This window comes from Clarias gariepinus, chromosome 6 (assembly GCF_024256425.1).
Source record: "Clarias gariepinus isolate MV-2021 ecotype Netherlands chromosome 6, CGAR_prim_01v2, whole genome shotgun sequence".
In the NCBI taxonomy this organism is placed as follows: Eukaryota; Metazoa; Chordata; class Actinopteri; order Siluriformes; family Clariidae; genus Clarias; species Clarias gariepinus.
This window is the reverse complement of record NC_071105.1, coordinates 628,863-646,297: the sequence shown is the minus strand read 5'-3', so window position 1 is coordinate 646,297 and position 17,435 is coordinate 628,863. Positions and strand designations below refer to the sequence as shown.

Here is a 17,435-nt window from a genome sequence, read left to right as displayed (position 1 = left end):
CAGACCAGGAATTTGATATATTATGTTTAACAGAAACCTGGATTGAAGAGGATGAGTATGCAGCTTTATATGAAGCTAGTCCTCCTGATACAGCTACATACACCAGCCTTGTCGCAGTTATTTACAATGATAATCTGTCTATCGTAAAAAAAAAAAACACGGACAGAAATTTAATGCATTTTAGATTCTCTATAGTAACGTGTAGCTACAAATATTAAGTCAGCTTAGTTGATCCCACTAATTATCATTTACAGACCCACAGGACCATACTCTGAATTTCTCTATGAATTTTCAGATTTCCTCTCAAACCTGGTCATTTCTGGGCTTCCGGTCGGCGTTCTTTCCAAAATAGCAGCATAACTCATTAGCTCCATAAATTTGAACGAATTCGGTGCCCCAGTGTGAGATATTAACAAATTTCTAAGTGCTGACTAAGTTTTGGAGAGGGCAACTATGGAGAAAAGGGGAAGACCAAGAAAAAAATGTTAGAAAAGACAATGATAACATCCCAAACATACATGAACAGAATCCTGAGAGCGGTGACGGAGCACATGAGGGAAAACAAATTAGCCTAGCAAAGATTCTCAATGAGATTAGGCACTTTCGACAGGACAGCCACAAACAACTTCAGGATATAAAAGAAGAATTGAATAAGTCTAATAAAAGAATCAAAGAGGCTGTAAATAGAATAGATGAGGCAAAGACCCGAATTCAATTCAATTCAATTCAATTTTATTTGTATAGCGCTTTTAACGATTTACATCATCACAAAGCAGCTTTACACAATCAAAAGAACTAAGTTTGTATGAAATGTGAATGTGTATGAATCAAAATGATATGATTGTCCCTGATTGTCCCTGATGAGCAAGCCTAGGACGACGGCGACAGTGGCAAGGAAAAACTCCCTGAGATGGTAATAGTTCTTCCTATTATACTGTATTTATATACCTTGAGAGGAACCAGACTCAACAGGGAACCCATCCTCATCTGGGTGATAACAGATAGCAGGGATTGATGTGCATAATAATATGCGAGACTGGAAGTTCAATATAAGAGGAGATGTGTAAGATTAAAGTCCAGTTTGTTCCTGGAGGCTCAGGTAGACTGTGAAAAATTTCAGTCCTGAACTATTGAGCGACTGAAGTCACAGGTCCTCAGAGAACAGCAGTCTGCATCAGTCGAGGACAGGACCACCTTCATGGAAAAGTGGAACCAACCCCAGTCACCACACGCATTCCAGGCGGACCACACGGGGGCATCCATGTGATAAGATCTCCAACCAGAAGCAGGACTCCAGGATGAGTTAGAGAGGTCCAGCGGGCAGAGGGGGTCTGGATCACTGGCAGCTCAGGAGCGACATGTATAGCTCGACAGAGAGATAGGTAGAGGAAATAGGAGAGAGGGAGAGAGAGAGGAGAGAGCAGAAAAGGAGAGAGCAAAGAGATGGAGAAATAACAGTTAGGTATGATCACAGTCGAACAATGTAAAAAGTGAATGTATATTTAGTGCAGAGTGCAAGCAGAGACTCCGGCAGTTTTAATAATACGTGGTACTGACAAGCAGCCTGCATCCTTTGAACGAAGTAGGCGTGGCGGATTGTAAGACACTAGCAGTTTACTCAGATACTGCGGCGCGAGACCATTTAATGCTTTATACGTCAAGAGTAGTATTTTAAAATCGATACGAAATTTCACAGGAAGCCAATGCAATGTGGATAAGATAGGGGTTATGTGCTCATATCTTCTGGTTCGAGTGAGGACTCTCGCTGCTGCATTCTGGACTAATTGAAGCTTGTTTAAGCACCTAGTTGAACAACCAGACAGTAAGGCATTACAATAATCCAACCTAGACGTGATAAAAGCATGAACTAGTTTTTCTGCATCGTTTAGTGACAATACATTTCTTATCTTGGCAATATTTCTGAGGTGAAAGAATGCTATCCTGGTAATATTATCTACATGTGCTTCAAATGAAAGGCTTGAATCTATAATCACACCGAGGTCTTTTACTGTTGCACTTGATGGAACAGAAAGGCCATTTAAAATCACAGTGTGATCAGAAAGCTTACTTCTAGCTGCTTGTGGTCCTATGACTAGAACTTCTGTCTTATCAGGATTAAGCAGAAGGAAATTAATTAGCATCCAATCTCTTATGTCCTGCACACATTGCTCAACTTTAGTAAGCTGGTTTTTCTCATCTGGTTTTGCTGAAACGTATACTTGTGTGTCATCAGCATAACAATGAAAACTAATACCATGTTTACGAATTATGTTGCCTAGAGGAAGCATGTAAAGGGAAAAAAGCAGTGGGCCTAAAACAGAACCCTGTGGAACACCAAACTCAACTTGAGAACATGAGGAATGGTCACCATCTAAATCTACAAACTGATAACGATCAGTCAAATAGGATCTGAGCCACAAGAGGGCCGTTCCCTTAATTCCTACTACATTTTCTAATCTGTAAAGGAGAATACCATGATCAATAGTGTCAAAAGCTGCACTGAGGTCGAGTAACACAAGTATAGTGACACAACCCTGATCAGAGGCCACTAGGAGGTCATTTACTACTTTAACGAGTGCTGTCTCTGTGCTGTGATGAGGCCTAAATCCTGACGGATACAGTTCATGTATGCTATTCCTATGTAGATATGAACATAGCTGTTGTGATACTACCTTTTCCAGAATTTTAGAGATAAACGGGAGGTTTGATATCAGCCTGTAATTGGAAAGCTGACAGGGGTCAAGGTCCGTTTTTTTGATTAGTGGTTTAATAACTGCTAATTTAAGGGATTTAGGAACATACCCACTGCTGAGTGAACAGTTAATTACTTTTAACAGGGGTTCTGTTATTGCTGGAACTATCTGCTTGAGAAAATGTGTCGGTATAGGATCTAATTCACAGGTTGACGATTTTGAAGAGGAGATGAGTGAAATTAGTTCACTCGCTTCAAGGGGAGTAAAGTATTCTAGGTTCTGATGTGATGTGATTAATTTATCATCTGTATCACTTAAATTGTCTGGTTTTAAAGCCTGAATTTTTTGCCTAAAATTTATGATTTTGTTATTGAAAAAGTTCATGAAATCCTGAAGTCTTGTTTTTAGTTAATTTAGCTATGGTATTAAATAAAAATCTAGGATTATTTTTGTTATTTTCTATAAGAGTGGAGAGATACATTGACCTAGCAGCACTGAGAGCTCTTCTATAGTTCAGGATGCTCTCCTTCCATGCTATTTGGAAAACTAACAATTTAGTTTGACGCCATTTGTGTTCTAATTTCCGAGCGGTTTGTTTTAGAGTGCGTGTGTGATCGTTATACCAAGGAGCAAGTTTCTTATCTCTAATCATTTTTTTTTTAACTGGAGCTACATTATCTAAGCTATGACGAAGTGTTGACTCTAGATATTCGGTCGCTTGATCGAGTTCTGTGAAATCAGATGGCGATCCAATCAAAGTTGATAACTCTGGAAGATTATCGATAAAGCTCTGTGTGGTATTTGATGTGAATGTACGTTTAAGGCGGTAGCGCGGCGCTGTGCGTACATTATTACTATGAGATACTTTAATCGAGACAAGACAGTGATCTGATATAACTTCAGATAGTGGAATTGTAATTATGTTTCTTATACTCACTCCGAAGGATAATATTAAGTCCAAAGTGTGACCTGCTTTATGAGTGGGTCCTACTACACACTGATTTACTCCTACTGAGTCCAGTATGGACATAAATGCTGTTCTGAGGGTCTTCTGGATTCTCAAAATGAATATTAACATCTCCAGCAATTAACACTTTGTCTACGGAAACGACAAGGTTTGAAAGGAAATCTGCAAATTCACAGAGAAATTCAGAGTACGGCCCCGGAGGTCTGTAAATGATGATTAGCTGAATCATCTGAGCTGACTTTATGTTACTAAAGAGAATTTCAAATGCATTAAATTTAAATCTGTGTTTTTGTACGATAGCCAGATTATCGTTGTAAATAACTGCGACGCCTCCTCCTCTACCAGTTAACCGAGGCTGGTGTATGTAGCTGTATCCAGGAGGACTAGCTTCATTTAGAGCTACATACTTGTCCTGTTTAATCCAGGTTTCAGTTAAACATAATATATCAAACTCCTGGTCTGTGATAGTTTCGTTAATAATAACTGCTTTAGATGCGAGAGATCTAATATTTAACAGTCCTAGCTTCAGATCAGAGGTGCCGGCTGCGCATTCAGTATGATCTGAGTTTGTAATATCTATGTTAATTAAATTATTAAAACAGACTTTCTGAGTCTTTCTAAATTTGTTTTTAGCTCGGGGAACAGACACAGTCTCAATACAGTGAACCTTGAGTGACGACTCTATGCAGCTAGCAGACGGTTGGTTTAGCCTGTCTGTCTGCTCCCTGGCCTGGGCTCTGGATTGTCACCGATTAACTAGGCCTCTTCTGAGACTATGAGCTATACCGCAAGAAATGAGAGCAGCACCTTCCTGAGTGGGATGGACACCGTCCCGCCCTAACAGGCCAGCTTTGCCCTCAAAGGTCTTCCAATTATCTATGAAGCCCACGTTGTTTTCGGAGCACCACCTGGACATCCAGCGGTTCAGCCACCATAACCTGCTGTAAGTTATGTCACCAGGTCTCATTGGGATGGGACCAGAGCATACTACTCCATCGGACATCGCCTTCACTAATTTAAACACCTCTATAAAGTTATTCTTACTAACCTCTGACTGACGAAGGCGTATATCGTTAGCTCCAGCATGTACTACTATCTTTGAGAACCTGTTCTGTCCTAGAGCCCTGAGATTACCTGCTATGTCCGGTGCTCTGGCTCCCGGGATACACCTAACCACTGCCGCTGGTGCCCCTAAAGGTCTAGCTAATTTCACGTGCCTCAGTATAGAGTCTCCTATAACCAGAGCTCTTTCAGGTTTCTCAGCGGGTGCATCACTGAGGAGAGCAAACCTGTTGGACACGTGAAGCGCAGAAGAGGTGTGCTCCGGTGGGCTAGCCTTAGTGTTAGCTTTGGCTGAACGAGTATGCCGCCGAGTCGTCACCCACTCGCCCCGCTGTGAGGGCTCTAATGCCGGAGTCGGGGGCTGGTTATCCCCGCCTGCGGCACCCAGACTGTCCGCTACAGGAATAACACTGCTCTCACACTCTCTAACCCTCTCTAAAGTCTGGATGCGCTCCTCTAACGCTGATATCTTCTCCGTCAGAGTGCTCACTAACACGCACCTATCACAAATAAAATTACCACTAATGACGGAGGAAGAATGTCTAAACATCCTGCACTCCACACACTGAACAAGCTGAATATTGGACATGATAACGTACCTGATTAGTTATTTGGTGATGGATTCTGCTTGTTGTTCTCAGATGATACGCGCGTTCTCTGAAAAAGCGCAAAAAGCAAACAAACAGAAAAAGGCAAAAATCCAGTAGTATTAAAGCCTGAAAATTAGTTAATGTTGTTATTTAGAATAAACAAGAAAAGGTAATGTAATCTAAACCCCGATACAAACAAACGAGGAACTTTCGCGGGAACAATACGAAAAACAGGAAGCTACGTCACAGCTGATTCTGTCTCGAACCTTAACCCAGTGAACTCAGATTGTCATCGCTTTTGCTCAATCTAAATCTAAAACACGGAAGAAGTGCTGGAAGAGATGATACGGCTAACTGAGCAAATTGAAGCCAGACTTAATGACCAAGAGGGCCGAGCCAGACGATCAAACATCAGGATCTATGGCATACCTGAAAAAGCGGAGGTAAACTTAAATCGTCTCTAGATCTAATCCTGCCGGTGGACCTCCAGATTGCAAAATAATAAAATAAAAGGTATTAACATCAAAGAAAATGAACATAAAATAGCGTTTTTTTGCTGTCGACATATTAGTTTATCTAAAGGACCCAGGTCTAACGCCTAATCCATGGAGATAAAAGCGAGAACATCATCAAAAGGAATTTGAGAAAGCTTGCTGAGAGGCCGAGAGAATACATCCTGACATTATTTAATATCGTTACAACGGACCTGTCGAGTTCTGGGTTTTGATTCGTCAAAAGGTGTTGATTAGCTGTCTAGAACAGAAGCCGTAACAGGACCTTACTTGTTCTATGGAGATTCCGTATAAAAAGCAATTACAAATCAATAAAAGTAATTTTTTTGATTGAGTTAATCTAAACTTTAAAAAACGTTTAGTAAATATTTTAGTAAATATTTTAAAAACTTAGGTACTGACCTTTAATTATAATCCCCCAAACAAAATTAAAAAAGATTACTCCTTAAAATGGGATCTAACATTTATTAAATATTTAAAAATAAATATCCCTAAGGATATGAACAAATTAGAAACGCTTAATTATGGTCAAGCAAAACATACTTCCAAGACTGCTCTATCTATTTTAGTCTTTGCCTGTTCCCTTGTCCAAAAAACGATTCTTAGAATAGGATAAACTGATCTCCAGATTCATATGGCAAGGCAAGAAACCAAGGGTAAAATTTAAAACCTTTTAACTGAGTAAAGATAAAGGAGGGGTTGCTCTCTCATGTTTACAAAAATATTTCTGGGCAGCACAATTAAGAATGATAGTTTGTTGGTGCAACCCAGAATATCAAGCAATGGGAGGATTTAGAGATTGGTTGGTTTGACAGGATCTCTATTCAAGCTAGCATTGTTGATGATCATTTAATTAAACATAAGAAAGAAAATCAATGGATTAAGGCAACATTTAAAAATTGGTTTGAGATTATTAAGGACTATAATCTAAAGGATTCTGTAAATGTATTGAGATGGTCATAATATGATTCTGATTTTAAACCAAATACATTAGATATGCGTTTTAAAATATGGGCTAAGAAAGGGATGAGCAAGCCGAGGACAACGGCGACAGTGGCAAGGAAAAACTCCCTGAGATGGCAATAGGAAGAAACCTTGAGAGGAACCAGACTTAGCAGGGAACCCATCCTCATCTGGGTGGAAACTGATAGCAGGGATTGATCTGCATAAAACTGCATGATGTCTGCATCAGTCGAGGACAGGACCACCTTCATGGAAAAGTGGAACCAACCCCAGTCACCACACGCATTCCAGGCAGACCACACGGGGGCATCAATGTGATGAGATCTCCAACCAGAAGCAGGACTTCAGGATGAGTTAGACAGGTCCAGCGGGCAGAGGGGGTCTGGATCACTGGCAGCTCAGGAGCGACATGTATAGCTCGACAGAGAGATAGGTAGAGGAGAGCAAAAGAGGAGAGAGCAAAAGAGATGGAAAGATGGCAGTTAGGTCTGGTCACAGTCGAACAATGTATAAGGTGAATGTATATTTAGTGGAGAGTGCAAGCAGGGACTCCGGCAGGACTATTAACGAAGATCCAAATTAGAGTGCTCTAGTTAAAATATTCTCCTCAGCTTACAAAGCTGAACCAATGTTTAAAGCTATTACAAAATTATATAGAGTCTTGATGGATTTACAAGGAGACTCATCCTTGTACATTAAAGAAAGATGGGAGAAAGAAAGTTGGATCTTCTCAAGCAAGGACTGGGAAAATATATGTAAACAACAATGGGCAACATCCCGTTCTCCATATTGGAGAGAATTCTGCTGGAGAAACACTATTAGGTTTTCCTTACGCCAAAACAGAAAAATAATTTTCAAGGCAGCTCAAATTGTTGGAGACATTGTGGCTCACAGGATGCGAACCATTTTTACATGTTTTGGGGATGTCCTAAAATTAAAGGTTTTTGGAAAGATATACATAAGGTATTGGAAAGTATTTTAAACATTACAATTAATTTCGGTTTTGAGATACTTTATATGGGCACAGTTTCAATGGTCTCCTGGGAAGGGAAAAACAAATACATGTATAGAATAATTCTTGCTTTAAGTAAAAAAGCTATTACTAGATGTTGGTACAACCCTAATCCGCCACAAATACAGGACTGGATCGATGTTGTAAAAATGTGTTTATAATGGAGAAAATTACTTTCTGTAGAAATAACCAAATAGATTTGTTTGTCGAAGTGGATTGAGTATATAAACCCTATTGAACCAGATGTGTTTTTGTTATAGAATCTGTGTTTTATGTATAGGTGTTGTTTATACATCTCCTGTCTTCTGTAAATAGTTTTTTTTTTTTTTTTTTATAATTGAGAGATAACCTAAAGAAATATACTCAGCAAAAAAAGAAACGCCCCTTTTTCAGGACTGTGTATTTCAACAATAATGTTGTAAAAATCCAAATAACTTTACAGATCTTCATTGTAAAGGGTTTAAACAATGTTTTCCATGCATGTTCAATTAACCATAATCAATTAATTAACATGCACCTGTGGAATGGTCGTTAAGACCTTAACAGCTTACAGAAAGTAGGCATTTAAGGTCACAGTTCGAAAAACGCAGGACACTAAAGAGACTTGTCTACTGACTGTGAAAAACACCCAAAGAAAGATGCCCAGGGTCCCTGCTCATCTGCGTGAACGTGCATTAGGCATGCTGCAGGGAGGCATGAGGACCGCTGATGTGGCTAGGGTGATAAATCGCCACGTCCGCACTGTGAGACGCCTAAGACGGCGCTACGGGGAGACAGGAAGGACGGCCGATCATCCTCGCGGTGGAAGACCACGTGTAACAACACCTGCACAGGATGGGTACATCCGAATATCACACCTGCGTGACAGGTACAGGATGGCCACAACAACTGACCGAGTCACACCAGGAACACACGATCCCTCCATCAGTGCTCAGACTGTCCACAATAGGCAGTCCATGAGGAGGAGATGCACTGCAGTACTTCAAGTAACTGACTGGTACTTTCGATTTTGAGCCTCCCTTCATTCAGGGACACATTGGGAAACATTTTTAGTTTATGTCTTATGGTGTTGACTCTTTTAGTGTTCATACAAATATTTACACATTAAGTTTACTGAAAGTAAAAACAGTTGAAAGTCAGAGGACGTTTCTTATTTTGCCGAGTATATATTGTTCTGTTTCATGCCATGAAGAGCTTTTTGATAATATACAAGCTATAACTGTTGTAAACGTGACAAAAGTCATAAACAGATGTATTGGATTGTATCTCTTTTTAATAAAAACTTAAATAATTATTTAAAAAATCTGGTCATTTCTGTAAACAAAATGTTAATTGCTGGAGATTTTAGTATTTATTTTGAGAATCCAGAAGACCCTCTGAGAACAGCATTTATGTCCATACTGGAGTCAGTAGGAGTAAATCAGTGTGTAATCCAGGTTTCTGTTTTCTGTTAAACATACAGTAATACTGTATATCAAACTCCTGATCTGTGATAGTTTTATTAAAAATAACTGTTTTAGATGCGAGAGATCTAATATTTAATAGCCATGGATAAAGCAAAATTTCCTGCAGCTGAACAGCTCTAAGACTGAAGCTATTTTAGTACGCACCCACACCAGGTTAAGACATCTAACATCACCAGTATTACCTTTTCTGGTCAGGATATCCCATTGTCAACATCTGTTATAAACCTTGGGGTTAAAATGGAGTCTCATTTGATGTATGAGTCTCTTGTCAAACATCTGTGTAAAACGTCTTATTTCCACCTCAGGAATATTGCAAAACTGCGTCCAGCACTCACATTTGCAGACGCGGAAAAGTTAGTCCATGCATTTGTCTCCTCCAGGCTGGACTTGCACTTCTCATTGGGATTTCTGAAAAAATCCTTCAAAAGCTGCAGTATATTCAGAACAGTGCTGTTAGGGTGCCATATTACGCCCATTCCTAAATCTCTTCACTGGCTCCCTGTTTCATTCAGAACTGATTACAAGGTTGCCCTTCTTACCCACCAGTGTATTTATGGGGATGCCCCTCCCTACCTCAAAGAACTTATTACCTCACATAAGTCCACACGCAACCTCCGCTTTGCATCAGTACATCTTTTGAAACCTCCTAAGACTAAACTTCATACTATGTGAGATCGGGCTTTTTGTTTAGGCTGCACCTGGACTGTGGAATGATCTCCCTGAGTATCTGAGGACGCCACAGACTGTTGAGGCTTTTAAATCTGGTCTTAGAATCTTTTTATCAGAGCTTTCGGGTCAAATTAATTTGTAGCACTTTGAGATTTGCTTCAAATTTAAACTGCATTATAAATAAAATGTATTAATGTATTATTAGTAGGACCCACTCATAAAGCAGGTCACATTTTAGATTTAATATTATCCTTCAGATTAAGTTTAAGAAATATAACCACAATTCCACAGTCTGAAGCTATCTCAGATCATTGTCTTGTTTCAATTTAAGTGTGTCATAGTAATAATGTACGCACAGCACCACGCTACTGTATTAAACGTACATTCACATCAACTACCACACAGAGCTTGATCAGTAATCTCCCAGAGTTATCAACTTTGATTGGATCGCCATAGAACCCCACACCCCACACAACTATATCAGACAACTCCATAGAGTCAACATTCCAATATACCTTAGATCATGTAGCTTCAGTTAAAAGGAAAATAATTAAAGATAAGAAATTGGTGGCTCAGTGGTAGGTTTCTCGCCGAAGGGGAAGGGGTTGCGTTGGGAAGTAAAATCTGTGCCAAGCTTGTGTACGAATTGGATGGTTCGCTGTGGCGGCTGAAAGTCCAACAACAACATTAGAGATAAGAACCTCGCTTCCTGGTATGTTTAATGACAACACATGCATGGTGATTATTCTGAATATTCTCTAGTGGAGTTTGGTCTTTCACAGGGTTCAGTTTTAGGCCCACTGCTTTTTTTCCTTTACATGCTTCCTCTGAGTAACATAATTTGTAAGCATGGTATTAGTTTCCATTGTTATGCTGATGACACACAGTTATACGTACAGACATACAGACATACATGATGTCATACGGACAGATGACATACAGACTTAAATAATTATTTTGATTGTGTAAAGCTGCTTTGCGACAATGACAATTGTTAAAAGAGCTATACAAATGAAATTTAATTGAATTGAATTATACATCTCAGCAAAACCAGATGAGAAAAAACAGTTTACTAAAGTTGAGCAATGTGTACAGGACATAAGAAACTGGATGATTTTAGATCACACCGTAACTTTAGATGGCCTTTCTGTTCCATCAAGTGCAACAGTGAAAGACCTTGGTGTGATTATAGATTCCAGCCTTTAATTTGAAGCTCATGTAGATAATATTGCCAGGATAGCATTCTTTCACCTCAGAAATATTGCCAGAATAAGAAATTTATTGTCGCTAAACGATGCAGAAAAACTAGTTTATTCTTTTATCACCTCTAGGTTGAATTATTGTAACGCCTTACTGTCTGGTTGTTCAACTAGGTGCATAAACAAGCTTTAGTTAGTCCAGAATGTTGTCTCTCCCTTTTACATCCCTGGTTCATTTTGTCCAGCGTACAGAACAAAAACACACACAGACAGGCTGGAAAAGGTCAAAGCTTTAATGTTTTCACAAAAAATGCAGCAGATCTTCAATGTCACGAAGTGAAAGAGATGGAGAGAGAGAGAGTTAGTGTATGTGTGTCTTTAACCCTTCCATCTCTTCTCCTTGGAGTTACTCCAGAGCATCCTGTAGGCTGAGGAAAAATCCAGACAGAGTGAGATTTAGTTTAAGTAAATTCTTTAAGCTGTGTGTGTATGTGTGTGTGTGTTTCCTCACTTTAAATCTTCTCCGTCCAGCAGGGTCTTGTAGGTTGCGATTTCTGCCTCAAGTTTCATCTTCATGTTGAGGAGAGTCTGGTACTCCTGCCCCTGCTCGGTGATCTTTGCCCTGAGATGTGCCAGTTCTGCCTCTAGCTGCATGAGGATGTTGTTATACTTCTCCATCTCACCGTTAAAGCGCAGGTCGGTGTTCCTCAGCGTGTCCTCCAGAGACGCTTTCTAACCCACAAAAACAATATTATTATTATTATTATTCAGTTTTACTTATTGTTTTAAAATACGAATTTAGAATATTATGTAGCATTATTATAACATTAAACATAAAAAAAAATATAAATAATAAAGTAACCAAAACAGAACTGAGTAATTAATATAACATTAAGAGTAAATATTCAATACTGTAATTTTTGAAAAAGTTTATTATGATAATAGTAATTTAGCATTTTATGTAGCATTATTATAATGTTAAACAAACTTAAATGAATTTGATAGTGTTAAATATTTACTCTTAATGTTATATTAATCACTCAGTTCTGTTTTGGTCACTTTATTATTTATATTTTATTTTATTTTATATTTTTTACTGTAGCTTTTCTCTAATTTCATATGCATTATATAATTATACATTTTACGAGAACGTAGTTGTAATAACTAAATTACAAAAAAAATATGTAATGATATATGTATGTTATTTAATGTACAGGTATCTAATTAAGCCAACGTATTATGTTTGTTATCTGAATCATTTATTTACACGTAGGTTTATTGTTCTTCTGCTGATTCTCTACATTTTTATGTAAAATACTGTGAGGCACTACATTATACTTAGTAATAATAACTGAACAGTGTGTGTGTGTGTGTGTGTGTGTGTGTGTACAAGACATTGTGTTTTATGATTTCTAAATTGTTCAGTTTGTCCATGTCAGTATCTCTGCAGCTTGTGAGTGGATCACACTATAAAACTCCAACCCATGCACTCTGCAGACTCTGTGAGCGCCCCCTAGTGCCCGTTAAAGGAATACACACAGCCTAGCTCCTGCAGGGGGCAGAGTTATTTTTAGGACCAAAAAAAAAGACAAAACTGCAAATATACATCATGGCTAAAGGGCTAGTAAAGCTTCTCAGTGACCACATGGAACTATCTAGAGTCAAAGTTTTTTTTTATTATGATTGTAATCTTGTGTATATGTTGCCTTTTTATTTCTAAACCTTAAAAAGAATAAAATTATTTTAACATAAACATAATAATATTTGTACTTTGCTGTGGAATGGTCTTCATGTTTCTTAAACCAAATCTACATCCATGTTTAGTTAAACAGATCATATAAAAAAGATTATTTATGTTGTGGTTATTACAGTAAAGGTGTTTAGAAAGTCTGTGATGTTACGAAGCGCGGCTGTGTGTGGTGTTACCAGGCTTTGCTGTGACGCTAGTTCGATCTCCAGCGTCTGAATTTGTCTTCTCAGGTCGTTCATCTCCATCTGAGCTCCTTGTAATGCTTCTGTGTTCTGCGATACTTGAACCTGGACATCTGCTATCTACACACACACACACACACACACACACACAATATTGAACATGCTCTTCCTCACAGTTAAACACAAGCGGGTGAGGATGGCAGTTAGCCAAACGCTAATGCCCACGTCAGTAATCCACCTGGTTTTCGTGCCACATTTTGAGCTCCTCAGCGTCCTTCATCGCCATCTTCTCGTAATTCGCTCTCATCTCCTCCATGACCAAAGCGAGGTCCTGTCCCTTCGGAGCGTCTACGTCCACCTGCACGCCCGACTGAGCGATGTGATTACGCATCTCCGTCACTTCCTGTTAAAGAGATCAACAACAGAAAATGGTATCTTTGGGGAAAAGAGTCTAGGAGCCTTCACCAGTCTCACGGGGTCAGAGGTCAGACTCATTAGATTTATCTGGACATTCAGCTCATCGCATGAGACACAGACCCCATCAGAAACATTAATAAGCCAAAATAAACCGGATTCTGTTTCATTTTATGCAAATGTGTTTAGTTTTTTCTAGAGAAAAACTTCTGACCAATCAGAGCGCAGGACACTGGCATAAATAGTAAATAAAAAAAAACTGCCAAGTAAATGCTCTGATAATCTTTTCATGTCCTTGACGAGCTCTAGACTGTGTTTAGTCTGTTGTGTGTGTGATAAAGCGCAACTCACATCATCGTGGTTCTTCTTGAGGAACAGCAGCTCCTCCTTCAAGGCCTCCAGCTCGCCCTCAGTGTTCATACGGCCGATGTTTGTGTCGTCGATGACTTTCTTCAGGCCGGCGATATCGGCTTCCACGGACTGTCTGATGGACAGCTCGTTCTCAAACCTGCAGCACAGACACACACCTTCAGGATGATTAAGTAACGTCACGCGGCATCGGTTTCGTATCTGTAACGGTTACACGCACTCACTTGACTCTGAAATCATCTGCAGCCAGACGGGCGTTGTCGATCTGCAGGACCAGACGGCCGTTATCCAGCGTGGATTCGAATATCTGAGGACGAACCAGGAGCAACAATTTCACTAAACATGAACCACCATGAGCAGTACAGGAAGTGATGCGTAATCTGATCCCATCATCTGATCTGGAGCCTGACATTAAAACTACGCAAAAGGTCTTTTGTCACTTTGGGTGTGTCCATGTCCATGTGTGTATGTGTGTGCGCGTGCTTGTTCAGGTCCTGACACATCAGTGTCATGAGATCAGACGGATCCAATGACGCACGCGGCTTCTTATTATCATCAGACTGACATTAGACCCTCAAGCTGATGCGTTTTCCACAGTTTTTTTGCAAATATCACACCGGATGAGTCCTGGTTTTAAATCCCACACACACACACACACACACAGGACTTTCTGAAGCCGGAGTGTCTGCCTCTGCACAAAAAGACCTAAAACTTAGGGATTCTCATGTGAACTGTGAACGTCTGCTGCAAACGTATTCCTGTACACTGCACTTTTCCCAATACTTTTGGACCCATGGCAGCATTTGTTCTGTAAAACAGTAGCGTAGCGTTCAGGCTAACACACGCTTCACACACTGTGTTTAAATCTGGTTCAGACATTCTTTTAAGAGGCCATGGTGTGTGTGTGTGTGTGTGTGTGTGTGTGTGTGTGTCTCCGGAAGTGTGATGAGCAGAATTTCCTTTTTAAGCATCCTGACACAGAAGTTGAAATGCACTGCTCTCTGCATTACTGTGTCTCAGTAAAACCTGACGATATGAAATAAAGGAGTTTAATCGCACCTGAGTCACATGACCTCTGAAATCCTTACATGCGCTCTTTAATCTATCAGCATCCGCGACAAACAGTGAGCACAGACTCTAGCAAATGGATGACCAAAAATTGCTTTAAAATTTTGCAGCTGTTCCTCTTTGCATATTTGTCACCGTTTGTGTGTGTGTGTGTGTGTGTGTGTGTGTGTGTGTGTGTGTGTGCGCGCATGATCACATCTGCTTTGCATTATGACTCTTTGTCATTCTTCCACCCTGCAGTAACGACTACTAACAATTTATTTGTTGTTCATCCGTCTCCATGGTAACGGCGGTTTAAACACTACCCACGAACAGGAAGTGTGAAAGTAAAAAAAAAAAAACTTCCCCCTAGTTCATGTAATGGACAGAAAGAAGAGAGAAGTAAGGAAGAGGGAGACACAGGATTGTGTGTGTGTGTGTGTGTGTGTGTGTGTGTGCCACACCCTCCACCGAGATGGGAAAAGATTTGCTGAGTTTAAGAGAGTTTTCCTAAAACACAGAAACAAGGGATCTGACCAAGGAGATAAAGAGTTAAAGACAGTTTTAGTGATTTAGTGATTAAATCGAATTCTCTCTTCAGTGAACAGATTTATTTTTAAACTAAAAAACTAAGATCAAAGTTTAACTGAGTTTTATTGTAACTTTTTATGCATTTTAGAAATGAATTTCTGTTTATGATACAGAAACTTTTGCATATTTTCTGTAAAGCTGCTTCATACCTTTCTCCTCAGATCATCCAGGATGGCCTTGTACTTGCTGTAGTCACGCGTATCCGGTCCAGCTTTCTCCATGGCCTCTTTGATCTTGTTCTCCAGCATGGCGTTTTCCTTCTCCAGCCTGCGTACCGTCTCCAGGTATGAGGCCAGACGATCGTTCAGGTTCTGCATCTGACCCTTCTCATCTCCCATGACGGTTGTAGGTCCGGAACTCAAGCTCACCCCGGTTCCTGCTCCTGCACCCAGGCCCGAACTCACCTTAAAGGCGGAGGAGGAGGAGATGGACGAGCCGAGAGGTGCAGAACGCAGGCCGGAGTGGGTCGAGGCTGAGGAGATTCGGAAGCCATGACCTCCTGCTCCTCCGTAGATGCTGACGGCGCGGTTCGGCATGGGTGCAGAGCGGGTGAAGGAGTAGGAGGTTGAGCGGTAGCTCATGGTGATGAAGAGAATGGAACTAAAGAGAAAAAGAAGAGAACTCTAGAGCTGTAAAGGACTCAGAGAGATGTGCAGATGGAAGTGCAAGGCTTTTATACTGCACACACACACACACACACATACACATGCACACAGGCACCTCCTCTCCTTTTCCTGTCCAACAGCCGTTGACCAGCTACAACCCGTCCCACGTGGCTGTTTTTCTCCTCTACAGTCTCTGGCCAGAAGTTTTTAATCCTCCCCCTCCATGCTCAGATCCCCCCTCCCCCCACCCGCTCTCTCACTTAATTTTACACACATGCATGCAAACATCCGACCACATGTTCAAACACTACATCCTTCTCAGCTCTAAAATCCGAAGCGGTGGTAGGCGTTCATGTCTGTGATCAAATATCAAACTATATATATATATATATATATAATAAAAACAAGTACCTTTATTACAGTCTTTATAGACAGCTGTGCAAAAGTCTTCGCGTTTTGCTTCCAAAAAGCCAGAGACATTCTTGTATTTTCTAATCTAACTTAAGTCCTGACTCAGTGAAAAAAAAGTGCAGGTGATGACAGATGATCAGTTAGTATACTGCTGATGCTGAATGCTGAGTGGTTGGGGGAGACAAGAGGGGAAATGAGGTAGCTGCTGAGGTCGTCACATAAAAAATCTTATCTTTAGGCATGGTGGTCTCAGTAAAACATTTGGTCCTGTTTTGGCTCTTTAAAACTAACACATTGATTGGCTCTGTTGAGTGATGTGTATAGCCACGCCCTCTTTCACGGCAAAAGTGCTGTTTGACAAAATGTTGAAAAGGGGGGTAAATACTTTTGCAAAGTACTGTATATACCTGTTGCTCCATCACTTCTGCTTTTCCAAAACTCTTCAGCGTCATAATGAAGCATCATGCAGATGTTGTAACTGCCATCGTTAACTAACGGACGAAGAGGGAACAGGTGATGTCTGATGCACAGCAGCGTTCTGTTAAGTCACTACGGTTAGAACAGACAATGTATTACAGAACATCAGTTATGGTTTTAATGTTATGGCTAATCAGTCTAAACTGTAGTATTAAAAATCAGCTGAACATAATTAACAAAAGAGAAGTTCATAAAATACATAAAAACACAATGCATGACAATTTTATTATTCTGTTTTGCATTCGATTACATTTTATCTACCAGATTTTCTTTAATTCTTTATATTTGTAATCCCTTTTTGTTCTTAATCTATGTATTTAGAGAAATCCTCATTTGCATAAATTAAATGTAAACGTACAATACAAACAAACTTCCGGTGAAGATAAACTCAGATAATGATTGTTTTTAACCTGACCCTGTTCCTCTGTTGTGTTCTGACCCCAGTGTTACCTGAGC

At 40.0% G+C, this 17,435-nt stretch overlaps 1 protein-coding gene across 1 annotated transcript; it reads right to left on the bottom strand.

Moving 5' to 3' along the window:
* Window positions 1-11,412: 11,412 nt before the first annotated feature.
* On the bottom strand, window positions 11,413-16,151 carry krt18b (keratin 18b). The gene is made up of 7 exons (XM_053497889.1): window positions 15,636-16,151; window positions 14,073-14,155; window positions 13,831-13,987; window positions 13,304-13,468; window positions 13,060-13,185; window positions 11,645-11,865; window positions 11,413-11,561 (listed from the first exon to the last, which is right to left on the bottom strand). Exons 1-7 carry the CDS (start codon window positions 16,065-16,067, stop codon window positions 11,540-11,542), a joined length of 1,206 nt encoding a protein of 401 aa, XP_053353864.1. The 5' UTR covers window positions 16,068-16,151; the 3' UTR covers window positions 11,413-11,539.
* Between the last annotated feature and the right edge of the window lie 1,284 nt (window positions 16,152-17,435).

Bases quoted from the DNA above. Each gene is read 5' to 3' on its own strand.
- krt18b (XM_053497889.1), bottom strand. From the start codon at position 16,067: ATGAGCTACCGCTCAACCTCCTACTCCTTCACCCGCTCTGCACCCATG. The intron at 14,156-15,635 runs GTATGAAGCAGC...GTTCGTCCTCAG, and splicing joins TGGATGATCTGAGGAGAAAG to ATATTCGAATCCACGCTGGA. The intron at 11,866-13,059 runs GTAACACCACAC...TTTGTGGGTTAG, and splicing joins TAGCGTCACAGCAAAGCCTG to AAAGCGTCTCTGGAGGACAC.